At 34.8% G+C, this 13660-nt stretch overlaps 1 protein-coding gene across 1 annotated transcript; it reads right to left on the bottom strand.

Moving 5' to 3' along the window:
- Window positions 1-8: 8 nt before the first annotated feature.
- On the bottom strand, window positions 9-13257 carry LOC110113132 (COMPASS-like H3K4 histone methylase component WDR5A). The gene is made up of 2 exons (XM_028695055.1): window positions 12496-13257; window positions 9-623 (listed from the first exon to the last, which is right to left on the bottom strand). Exons 1-2 carry the CDS (start codon window positions 13195-13197, stop codon window positions 333-335), a joined length of 993 nt encoding a protein of 330 aa, XP_028550888.1. The 5' UTR covers window positions 13198-13257; the 3' UTR covers window positions 9-332.
- Window positions 13258-13660: the final 403 nt, after the last annotated feature.

Below are 13660 nucleotides of genomic sequence, written 5' to 3'. Positions count from 1 at the left end.
AAATCACAAAGCAAACAACACATGCTGATTAATTCTCCAGCTAATAGACAATGTAGAAAAACATCTCCCGTGAAGAAGAATCAAATGACAATCAACAGGACAATACAATTCAATTGTAGAAAGCTTCTTTTGCTGCATTTAAAATAAATCTACAATAGTTGTGCAAATTAACGTACATCTACAATAATGCTAAACTAGCAAGGGCAGCTGGACCATTCTACTTCCAGCTAAAAACAAGGCAAGCAGCATCAGCATAAGGCCACAAAATAAACAATCTGGACTGGTCAATAGATTTCATACATGACTGATCCATAAAATGACTAAGCCTACAATTAATCGTCCTGAACCCATACCTTCACCGTCCGATCATTTGACAGAGCACCAGAGGCAATCATGTTTTTGGATGGGTGGCAAGAAACGGCAATGACGGTATCAGTGTGCCCTTCCAGTTTCTGGACAACCTTTCTTGTTTGTAGTTCCCATAGGTAGAGGCAGTTGTCCTCTGAACCACTGACAATATACTTGCCATTAGTGACTGAAAAAGTTGCTGGAATGCAGAACTTCGAATTCTCATGCCCCGTATACGTTTTTAAAAATTTTCCAGTTGAGAAGTTCCATAGTCTCTGTAAGATTTGTATGCATGATGAGATGAGGTCAAAATCATAACGATACATTATGGTATATAGATTACAAGCAGAATCAATGTTGTAAAAACATGGATCATGAGAATGAGGAAGTACTCAATCCAAGAGATCATTTTTTTTTTCATTAAAGGGCTGTTTTCTTTTAGCTCTGTCTAATGCTTTCCTGAAAGGTCTTTCGCCATCATCAGGAATGGTGATCCGAATGATCTTCTTATTTACCATTCCACCATTATCCTTTAATCTTTTTCATTCGCTCTATCCAGGAAATATTGTGTGGTCGTATACTAAACTTTATCCACATATTGGTTACTGAATATCCTTACTTTAGAGCCATCTTCAAGTTCCCTGATGGAAGTGTTTTCCAGTTCAAGCTGGCAAGTTCTGTAAATGGTCTTATAGATATATACTTTCATCAGTTATATTTTTCACTTTCACATTTAGGAGCATCATAATACATTACCCCCGACATTTTGATTGCAAAACCTACACTTCACCAAAACGTGCGCCACACCCCAACTTTGTGACGGACTCATTTAGCTCAGTTTTGTTATTTCTTATTATGCTAAGTAGGTGTAGAAGAATGCAAGGGGTAACACAATCTCTCACTCGCCATAACATCACTCCGAAGATCCAACGTCATCACACAAAAGAGAAGCTAACATTGCAGCGTATTTAACAAGCATGTCATTGCCCTTTGACAGCACAATCCTTCCTGATGATAGCATCTCGATCTACTAATTTATATTCTGGATGACTAATCAGTTAGTCAAAAGAGGATTTGTTGATGACATTTAGAGCGAGAATGCATTTTCAGAATTTGAGCCCTGGCCTCTCTTTCCAAAACATAGAGACAGAAAAACGGGAGAAAATTTGACTCTCCTTTATGAGCATTGTCACCCTCATATGATTGGGTCCTATTATAGGTTCTATAGACCCTAAAGGGACAGAGTGATGCTCCTTTGGGTTCCAACCTCACTCTCACGTATTGTTGTGGGTATGCTCGTGGTCAATCTATTTCCTGGTTGTATACGCTTAGGAGTCTTCACCTTCCATAGGGCCTATTGTATTTCACCCGACGTCTGTTTAGAACTAAGTTTTAAGCATAATCTATGGATATAATGAACAAAGCCTTAAAATTTCATTAACTGAGCTACATAAATAGATGGACATAATGTATGTGCAAGGGAAATCAAACAAACACAGTTGAGAAAATTGAAGTGACACAATAAGGCTTTTCTTGTCATTCTAGTGAACGACTTAGGCCTCAGAACTACTAAAAAAATATTGTCCTATTATGTAAATGTTAGAAAGGTTAGGATTCAACTGAACAAGTGCCATGCAAGATAGTATATCATAAAGCAAATGAAGAACAAAGATACACTCATTAAGCTGCCCTTGCAAGATTGAAATTAGACTGATGTTAATGATCACTATTATCCTGATAGTCACCTCAAGTAATTCCAAAGCAAACTAAGTGTGAGGGCATTCACACCAGTCCAATTGCATCAACTAGAATTGTAGATTGAAATAAGGAATTAGCAACAATTAACAACTAAAATGCTGGATAAAGCAGCAAAGCACTAGGACATCTTACAATAACGTCCCAGACAAAATGTTGAAGTTGGGTCACCATATGATGGAATACAAATGACTAGTCAAAGAAACCAAACAAGACCAACAGACTTGTATTAGAAGGTAGGAATATTGCATGAAACGCACTCAATAGGCCATCCATCTGGAGCCATGATTGAAAAATTCTAATATCTGTGAATTGATTTTATGTATACACTCCTAATGTTTCACAAAAATCAGTTTCGATTCATGTTGGGTAGGTCAACTATGGAAGGTATATATTTGTTGAGTTTGATGGAGAAATATTGAGAAAAGAGGATCTACATGTGATATTTATTGATTTAAAGAGATCATATCATAAAGTTCCAAGAGAAGTGCTCTAGAAAGTTCTAGAAAAGAAAGGAGTTAATAAGGCTTATATCCAAGTCATTAAGGATTGTATATATGAGTTGTTACTTCCTTTCAAACACAAGGTGATTTTACCAAGTACTTACCTATTTGAATTGGATTATATCAAGGATCGCATTTAGACCCATATCTTTTGGTTTTAGTCATGGATGATCGATGTCCTTACTAAACATTTGCATGTAGATGTATTATGGTGTATGCTTTTTGCTGACGATATTCTTCTTGTTGATCATATAGGAGAGAGAGATGATGAAAATCATAGAGTCTAAGAGTTTTGTTTGAGTAGATCTAAAATCAAATATATAGAATGCAATTTTAATAGTAATAAATCTAGTGGTGGGATTGTGATATTGGATGATCAAGTCATTAAAAAGAGTGCATGGTTTAGATACATAGGATCTATTATTCAAAGCGATGGTGAAATAGATACGGTATTACTATTAGAATTCAAGTTGAATGATTAAAGTGGAGGAATGCTTCTGGCTTGTTGTGTAAAAGAAAAGTACCACTCAAACTTAAGGGAAAATTTTATAAGATAGTGGTGATACTTGCAATACTTTATGACACATAATGTTGGTCGTTAAAAGAGAAGCATAAAATTAAGTTAAATGTTGAAGAGATGAGGATGCTCGAGTGGATGAGTGGCTTTACACGTAGAGACAACATGAGAAACGAGTATATATGTGAAAAGGTTGGAGTAGCTCTAGTGGCAAAAATATTAGAGAGAGTTGCCTTAGATGGTTAGGTCACATAAAACATCGACCTTCCGATGGTCCTATTCGGCGAGTAGATGCATTAGATCCCTATCAATGTTAAGAAAGGTAGAGGTAGACCTAAGAAGAGTTTATTAGAAAGTATTAAAAATTATCTTTTTTTTTATTATAATTAATTGATAATTTGACTTTTAATATGACACAATAGACAAAAAAGATTCATATAGCCAACCCACGTAATGGGATAAAGGCCTATTATTATTGTTGTTGGTGGTGGTGGAGAAGAAAATTACAAAGGATCAGTTAACAGGGGAAAAAGTGGAAAGAATTCAAAACTTCCATCCAAGGCATGGAAGGACTGGAGAAAAGAGAAAGGGGAAGGGAGGTTGTTTAAAAGGATCCACCTCAGCATAAGTATCAAAATGGATTCCAACAAGGATGCTACATGATGAATGATGGCCCAAAAATTTACATCTAACAAACTAACGATAAATCCCCTTCATCAATCCCCACCGGACAAATCCAAGCAAGAAAAATGTGGTATTAAAACAATGGAATAATAAAGTATATCTTAAGCATGTGCTTTCCAAAATTATAGGCTGTGATCAGACTTTTAAATTCAGCATAATGAGTCACTCATTTTTATTTCAGTTGCTAAGCATCAAAGGAAATCTTTCTCAACTTCGGAGAACAAAAAGTGAGAAAGGCGTCCTTGATCTTTATAAACAAGCCTTTTATTCCTTAAAATATACAACTGAATAAATACACTGATTTCTAATGCAAAAGCACCTGGATGTAAGCCTTGAAAAGATGGATGTTCCTCTTTGGTAAATTACCGGGAACACTATCAATCAGAGAATGAAGTAGACAAACTCTACTCAAAATTATGTGTAGCTTCATTTTCAATGGCAGAATGATGCATCAAGGAAAAAGTGTTTTTTTTTATATTGCAGAAAAGCAAACAAATTAGCATGCTTTCCCATTTAATTTTTCTTGGAACTATAAATACATCAAAGCTTCATAATATAAATGTAAACTCTTCCGTAAGAAAATACTGATACAAATCTCCAAGCACTTAGCATAGAATTATTTATCACATGTAAAAAATATTTGGTAAATTTAACTTCCCTTCATTAAAAGTAATGTTGGTTTGAATTTAATCAAGTCGAGAATGAGAAATCGTTAACACTAATGCTACGGGCATCCTAACCTTCATAAAAATCAAATGCGTTAGCAACTACAAGCGTCTGCCTGTTTTTTTTAATGCTTTAGCACTACTACAACCAGCTAAAACCTAGGGAGTAGGGAGGTTACCAAAATTTTAGGGAAAAGGGTACAATCATGGATTGCTTGAACAGAGAAAAGGCGGTTATAGGATGTTTACTAAGGGATGAAGGGCACTGAAGAAGAAAAAAACGAGATCACTCAGCGAGGGGTAAACTTTATCAAGTAAATTAGAAGACGGAACTCACCGGAAACTCTAGGTAGCATTCAGGAGCAGTTTTCACCTTTAACAATATAAATAATACGATTACAAAATAGGCTAGGTGACTTTATAACAACAGCCTGGCGTTTATCCAAAAATTAATGTTTAAAGTTCTTAATTAACTAGACACTGGGATAATTAAGTCAACTAAAACCCTGATTCTATGAGATTAACGCTGGTCAAGTTCTCCTAATTAATCATGGATGTAAGTTAAGCCTCAATTTCTAACTTCAAACTTGATTTTTTATGTTAATTATGTTTAAATTTAATTAGCATGATTAAACTTTAATTAGTCTGTTAATTCAAGTATCTGCTTTTGGGAGAACTAGTAGTCAATTTGTTAACCAAATTTCCGATATTTGAATCAGTGTTCTCAAATATTTAATCACGAAGGGATGCACAAGATTTTGAAATGAAATAAAAGGCACTGCAGTGCTTTTATTAATTGGAGCGTCGTGGCATGTATATCATATCTACATATATTACGTGCATGTAATAGCCATTTAATTAACCAAATTTAAACCAAATCAGAAAGAAAAATTTTCAACAAATATAACGACACATTCAATAACATTAATTTATAGACATTTAGAAAAAAAAATCAAAGACCGAATCAGAATGAAATGATGAAAGAATACTTAAAAATAAATAATACACATGAAATTAAAATATTAGCTACACATCGAAAGATAGACAAAAGAGAGTATGAGGATGAAGCACTAAGAATTGCGCAGAGAATATACCAAGAAACATTCTCGAGAAGAAATTTATGAGCGAGCTAATGACGCCAGCTATGATGCACCGATAATTCTCCTCAAAGAGGTATGTTGTATCAAACATGTATCGGACATGATACACCTCAGACAAGCCAAAGACGTGTCCAATAAAAAAATATTAAAACAATTTGACACACGTGTAAAATATTTTATGAAATTTTTTTAAACATAATTGTTTGTACTTCAAATTTTTATTTATTTAAAAAATAAAAATTAAATTTCTTATTTTCTTTCCACAACCCCAAATAAATTGCTCGTACTCAATATCTCATTCCTCGAACATTCCCATTTCATTTCTCTCTAACGATTAATGACAAGAGTTTCACAACAACACATGTGTCATCTCTCTGATGTCATCACAACATCAATGTTTTAAAATCATCTTAACATTAAAGTATGATGCTATCATGACATTGACAATCAACGGTAGCAATTTCTACACCCATAATCACGCCCTCACGCCATCTCAACATCTCATCTTTGTTAAACGTCATCTCAACATTAATGACTGACACCATCTTGATTTTGAGGGCTAACGTTGTCTCAAAATCGATGTCCGACTCTCGACAACATTATCTTCTCCCCTCTCGATACATGGCACGAAATCCACATCCGACTCTTGGCATCTTAATATTAATCATTTAAACACAAATCCAAATTAAATGATTTATTATTTCTCAATTATTCTTAACATTATGCTTATTTAATTTATATGCATTATTTTTAATATATAAAAATTATAATGTCATGTTCAAACCTTGTCTGTGTCCTATATTTTTAATAATTAATGTGTCATCGTGTCCGTGTCTATACATCATATAGGACGTCGGTAGCAACAAATCCAAAAAGCATATAAGAAAGTCGGTGGACGAAAGAGAGTGTTAAGTAGAACTAAGAAGCAAATAGCTCTGATGGAAGCAAACGAAAAACCAACAAGCAATAATTCAACAATTATGATGACCAGTGACAAAAAGTGAATGCTTGTGCTCTAATTAGTGTGGTAGATCTTGGACTAAACCATGAAATATAAATTTGGTCAGAAGTTATAATTAGTTTATTGACTTCAAGTTCTTGGTCACATCAAGTTCAATAATTCGATGTCCATGATTATAACATAAAAACTCCCTAATTTAAAGTTGCATTACCATAAACAATGCTCCATTATAACCAAGTTTTATTAACCACAGTACATCCAAAGAACGGAACCTAGGGATGTTAAAAGGTTAACCAAACCTCTCCCTCAAAGACTTGGAAATACCAAAAAAAATCTTAAATGCATGGGCTGAGTGAAATTTACAATATAGAGTTCTCTCCTATGAATCGGAGAGGTGATTAATTCTATGGGTTTGTGCCCATAGGAGATTTGGACCCTATAACTAAGTAAACCCTTGATGAAAAAGGAAAATCTAGTTAATCAATTTGCCTCCTAAACAAAAAAAAAAATTATTGTTTGCACTCTTACACTGAAAAAATCAAAAAACTACTTAATAAAAAAAAATAAAGTATTAAATAAAAAATGACATTAAACTAAACTCCCTGTGTGAAGCATGAAGCATCTGCTAAAATAGGCATGCTATGAGCTGCATCTCAATCATGATGTTCAATGAGTGATACTACGAGGGGTTTGAAATTTTAAGAATTCTTATTGCCAAAGTGGTTGTTACTAATTGAAGTGCACATTAGGTACAAGATGGTTACATTGTGGTGGGTAGGCTTCGAAGTGAAGGATGTAGATATATAAATTTATTTGCCGATAGGAGATTTATGGGAAGCTATTACAAGTGTTCAATAGCTTTTGAGATTTTGGGAAGGTAGATAGCAGCCTATGGGGTTTTGGGCTTATTTTGGTGGCTAACTTTAGATGGAGCTTATGTGATGCGGACATCCAACCGTCCATGCTTAATAAGATGAATTGTGAAGGGATAAATGTGGATGAAATCTATGGGTAGCTTAGGATGCTCGAAATAATATGCAAGGGTCGCTTGAGATTGTGATTTGAAAGCTTGTTGTGTAAAGGTAAAATAATAATGAAAGGTCAGATTATGGTAGATTTTTGTAGTGTTAATAGAGAAAAAATAGGGTAGCTTGTTGTCCACATAAGTATAGGAATCTTATTATGATGTTTTATTTGTAATAATCTGATAAGTTATGATGTACTTTTACTTAATACAATATTTTCTTATAATAGTTCTATTAGTATAAGATAATTATGACACGCTCTAATCATAAAGCTCTAAAATAGTTGCAATTCAAAGAAATTAAATACTCATCATATATATAAAGTAGGTTATGTTTATGTAAGAGTAATGTTTTAGTTTTAAATTTTGCAATCTTATAGTAATCTTCTAAAAGGTTCCAAGTTATGCATTTCTCATACTTTACAAGATTTCCTTATTTGGAGTTGCACATTGAAGGAGTTGTTGGCCACATAGGATATCAGAAAACAACTTGGTTAATAAAGGAAATGTTTCATTGGTCATTGCTAGAAAAAATGTTTTCATGATTATGGGTAGTGTCAAGCTTCCATTGCCTATATGCCATAACAAGACAGTAACATGAATTTCATATTGGAGTTAAAGAAAACTAGCCACATTTATAATTTTATACTAGTGGTTATTGATAGATTTTGCCAATATTACACAATTTTCCATGTTATAATTGGCAAGTGGCAACAATCGGATACAGCAAAATTTCTCTTTCAAGAGCTAGTTCACTTCATAGTCATCCCACTTTTATTGTGTCAGATATGATTTTATCCGTTATTTAAGAAAAACCTCATGAATTTTTTTTTGAAACCTAGTTGAAGCTCTCATCGACCTTTTGCCATTAGATAAATTGAAAAAAGGAGTTGTCACCAAAAGCTTATGAACATGATACAATTACATGATGGAGATAATTTGGAAATAGAAATCTACACTCTTGTGCCTAATTTGCTTATAATTGTTTTATTTATAAATCCACTAGAAAAAACCCTATGAAGTAATACATGGGTCATAGTCTAGAAAGTAGAAAGCCTATTGATCATATACCTTTACGATTTATTTCTATTTGGTCATAGATATTTATATAATTATTCGTATGTATGTTTATGTATAAACGGGACATCGGGGCTTGTCATGATGTATTGAAGAACTATTTCAAATTTTGACTTATAAGATTTTATCCTCATACTGCATTTCCCACTCTCTCCTTTTTCACTTCCTCTCCCCCCTCCCCTCCTTTCTCTCATTTTGATTTTCATTCAAGCTCAGCCCTTTCTAGTTCCCGTGGTCTTCCCCAACTCCTGATACCTCTATGTTAACAATTCCTTTCACCCATGACTAATATTGGTTTCCTAATCACATATCCTTAGGGGTGTCAATATTTGACAAACCCGAAAACCCGACGTGAACTCAACCCGAAAATTTCGTGTTAGGGTCAACCCGGACCCGAAAAGGGTCGGGTTCGGGTTCAGCAAATCAACATGTTTCAAAAATCGGGTCGGGTTCGGGTAGGGCTATCAAAATCGGGTGACGGGTCGGGTTCGGGTCCAACCAGAAACTGACCCAACACTGTTCGACCCGACTAGAACCCGACCTGTTTTTTGCAAACATGTCGGTTTTCCGAACCCGGAGCCGACCCGCTTCTGGAATGTTTTACTAAAAATTTTTTATTTAATTCAATTTATTTAAACCTAAATCAAATTAAGATAAGATTTACTTCAATCAATTTAAAATAAATCAAGCTTAATTTAATTTGGGCAACAATGTTTATTATTTTTTAGAAATATCATTTACTTATTTCATAAAAATCTTTTAAAATCCTCCTAAATTAATTAAAAACGGGTCAAACCAGGTTATTTTCGAATTTCCGGGTCAACCTGATCCTGACCCGATTTTACAAATGGGGTCGAAATCCCTAACCCGAACCTGACCCGGTTTGGATTGAACCGAATCCAAAATTTTTAGGTCGGGTCAAATATTGACACCCCTAGGTTCGGGTTGACCCAGTAACCCGAAATTGACCCGTTATTGACTTGAAAACCCATTTTTGACAGAGAAACCTGAGATTGACCATATTTTGACCCAAAAATTGGAGATTAACCTATTTTTTTACCTGAAAACGAGCAATTTTTTGTCGGTCCCGGGTCATTCGGGTTGACCCGGACCCGAAGCAAGTCGGGTTGGGGTCTGAAAAACTAATCCGTTTGCAAAAATGGTTTAGGTTCGAGTTGACCCGAATAGTGTTGGGTCAGTTTCAAGTTCGACACAAACCCGACCTGTGACCCGAAATTGACACCCCTACATATCCCTCACTGTCACCAATATATTAATTCCCAATAAGATTGTATTTCACTATGAAACGCAATACGAATAAATGAATTGTGAGAGAACATAAAATGAAAAAGATTGGAAGGAGGAAGGTAGTAAGAGAGAAAAGATAGCGATAGATGGTAATTAGAGAGGAAGCCAAGATCTAAAAAACACGACGGGTCAAGGGAGGTAAGGAGTAAGAGAGGCAAGAGAGAAAAGATGTGGAAGACATGAAGGGAGCCATAATTGAGAAAAAATAGGGTAGCACATAATCGAGAACTAGTGTGAGAGGGAAGCAAACATGAAATTCAAAGATAGATAAATGTGAGAGAGAATCAAGGGAGACATGAGATATGGCGAATTAGAGAGAAAACTTTGAGATATGATCAGAGAGAATCCTAATCAACTCTAAAATAAATCATAACAATCCCTAGGGTGCTTCTTTTAATCAAAAAATGCATATGAACAATTACATAAATATCAATATTCAATATAATTAGAATAAATCAATTAAAAACACTAAAATAGTATAGTTAAAAATGTTCCCTAATGCACCAACTAACAAAACCAAAAAATATTTAAATAAAAAACAATTGTTAATCATTTCATCAATGTCACATCTTGATTGTATGGTCACCATCAATGAGTTCCATTCAATGACTGACATCAACTCCCTACGCCCATAGAACACCCCTATAGACAATAACCATCATATAACTATCTTCAAGTAACGTCTAAAAAAAAAACAATGCCAAAAAAGCAACCATAAATGTGCTCAATTGCTCAAAATATACTTAGTATAAGTGTACAATAGTTTAGTTGGACATATTTCATTGTGTTAGTAATAGCCAACAGAGATGGTAGCAATTGAAACACATGAAAATAGAGAAAAATGATTGACGAATGATAGGAAGATAAAAATAACAACATCAAATATTTATCCCACTATGTGGGGATCGTCTACATGGATCTTTTTTTACTGTTGTATCTTGTTAAGAGTCAAGTTCTCATTTAAATCTAATAAATAAATGTCATTTCTAATATTTTCTAACAAAGTCTTTTTAGTTCTACCTCTACATTTATTAACATAAGCCAAATCTAATACATCTACTCTCCTAATCGGGTCATTGGAAGGGCGTCGTTTTATGTGATCAAACCATCTACGACAACTATCTCTAATCTTATCTTCCACTGGAAGTTGTTCCAACCTTTTCACGTATATGTTGTTTCGTATTATGTCTTTAAGAGTAAAGTCACTCATCCACCTGAGCATCCTCATCTCTAAAACACTTAATATTATGCTTCTCTTATAATGGCCAACATTATGCACTATAAAGCATTGCAGGTCTCACCACTGTCTTATAGAATTTTCCCTTAAGTTTGAGGGGGTCCTTTTCTATCACACAACAAGTCCGATGCATTCCTCCACTTCAACCATCCAACTTGAATTCTACTAATAATATTCCCATCTATTTCACCATCAATCTGAAAAATAAACTTAAAATATCGAAAACATGTACTCTTATTAATCACTTGATTACTCAAAGTTACAATAACTCCATTAGATCTATTACTACTAAAATTATACTGTATATATTCAGTTTTAGATCTACTCAAACAAAAACCTTTAGACTATAAGATTGACCTCTATAATTCAAGTCAACCTTCAACTCTCTCTCTAGCCTTATCAGCAATAAGAATAGCATCATCAAAAAGCATAAACCAGGATACAACTTCTTGCAAATGTCTAGTAAGAACATCCACAACTAAAGAAAAAGATATGGGCTTAGGGTTGATCATTGATGTAATCCAACTGAAATAGGAAAATATTTGGTCAAACCACCTCATGTTTGAACACAAATAACAACTCTTGCATACATATCCTTAATGACTTGAATAGAAGCATTATTAACTCATTTCTCTTCTAGAACTCTCCATAGCAGTTCGCAGTTCTCTTGGAACTTTATCATATGTTTTCTCTAAATCAATAAATATCATATATAGATTCTCCTTATTCTCTATATACTTCTCCATCATGAAGATAATGATGATAAAATAATGATTTAAAAGCTTGAAGGAATCTAGACTAAAATGAACTTTCATAATGTTTGGGAGCTTTTTTTGGGGGGTAGTATTTTAGAAGCCTTTTTTTTTCATAGTAAATGTAAGGAATGAATCCAAACAAAGAAAAAGGGAGTGGTACTTTTCATTGGATCACCACCATAATCTTTAAAATTTTTAAAAACCCGCTCTACTTACAAGTCAATTGCACGTTGGAAAGAGAAAGTTCAAAGAAAACCAAAAATGTTATTGAAACTTGGTAGCATTAAAATCATATTGTTTGTGATGTTGCTAAGGAGGCTAAAACTTTAAAGGAATATGCAATGTGCGTTCATGGGTTATTAGGGAGGAGGAGCCGTGAGAGGGAGGAATACTAAGAATGAAGGGCAATGAACAAGATAGCAGAGTGAATCATCAGCATGAGGTAATTTGTACCACCCATCATAGATTGAATCACTCAACTTCGAAAGGCAGCGGGCCAAATATCTTCGTCAGATAGCAACATAAAATTGTCAATCATTGCGAAAAAATTAGAGATCATACCAGCGTGCTATCAAGCGTAGCGGCAAGGACGAACTTCCCATTAGGCGAGAATTTCACAAATGAAACCGGAGGGCTATCGTCATCAATGATGGTCTTTACACAATGTCCAGTAGCCGAGTCCCAGATCCGGCAGAGCCCATCAAAGCTGCCAGAAACAATAAGAGATCCATCCCGATTAAAGTCGACGGAAGTGACCGGCTCCGAATGAGCCGGGAGAACACGAAGACATTTCCCCGATTTCACGTCCCAGACTCGAACGGTCTCATCGAAAGAACCGGAGGCGATCATATTCGACTGCGGATTGTAACAGCAGCAGAAGATGTAGTTGGTGTGGCCGGTTAGGGTTTTTATTTGAACGCCGGTCTCAACGTCCCATATGCGAACGGTGCGGTCATCAGAGGCAGAACAAACGTAGCGTGAATCGGATGAGAAGGACACATCGGAGATGCCCTCGTCGTGGCCGACGAGTTCCTCGTGAAGGGAAAGGTATGTAGAAGACCATACACGGACAGTTTTGTCGGCAGAGGCGGAAGCGATTAGGGCACCGTCGGGGGAGAATTTAACGGATGAGATCGCACGCTTGTGACCCCTTAGCGTTTCACGGAGAATGTAAGGAGGTGCGATAGAGGTGACGTCATCATCGCCACCGCCGGCTCCGGCATCGGATGAGTGAAGGCCATTTGATTGATAGACGGATGACATCGCCGCCGGGGAGAGCTCGGAGTCGGGTGGATCGTGGACAGACGAGGGTTTTGGTTTTAGCCTTTTACTTGCGAGCGAAATTGGCTGTGAATTTTGACTTAACATGCCCAACCAAGGCACCAAGCCCAGAGTAGAAATATGTCCTTATATTTTTATTAAGATTAAAACTTTTTTATTATATTCTAAAGTAATTTTTAATATGAAATTAAAAAAAAAAAATTATATTAAAATTGAAATAGATATTTATTTTAATCCAAACCATCAGTATAAATGGCCACAAATTTTTTTCATTAGTAATTCTATCTAATGAAACAAACAACGAGAATATTTCCCAATTCTAAGACATTATGAGAAACATAAAATCAAATTTTTCATTAGTAATCACTAAAGATTTTAAATTATGTTAATTATAATAAAATTAATATAGCCATAATTAATATTAATTAATTAAATTTATATTAAC

Source organism: Dendrobium catenatum, unplaced genomic scaffold (genome assembly GCF_001605985.2).
Source record: "Dendrobium catenatum unplaced genomic scaffold, ASM160598v2 fragScaff_scaffold_55, whole genome shotgun sequence".
NCBI lineage: Eukaryota > Viridiplantae > Streptophyta > Magnoliopsida > Asparagales > Orchidaceae > Dendrobium > Dendrobium catenatum.
The sequence above is the reverse complement of the archived record's forward strand: the minus strand, read 5'-3'. Positions and strand labels throughout refer to the sequence as shown.

Excerpts from the sequence above, each read along its gene's own strand:
- LOC110113132 (XM_028695055.1), bottom strand. The coding sequence starts at position 13,197 with ATGTCATCCGTCTATCAATCAAATGGCCTTCACTCATCCGATGCCGGA. Across the intron at positions 624-12,495 it reads CTACGCTTGATAGCACGCTG|AGACTATGGAACTTCTCAAC; the intron begins GTATGATCTCTA and ends CAAATCTTACAG.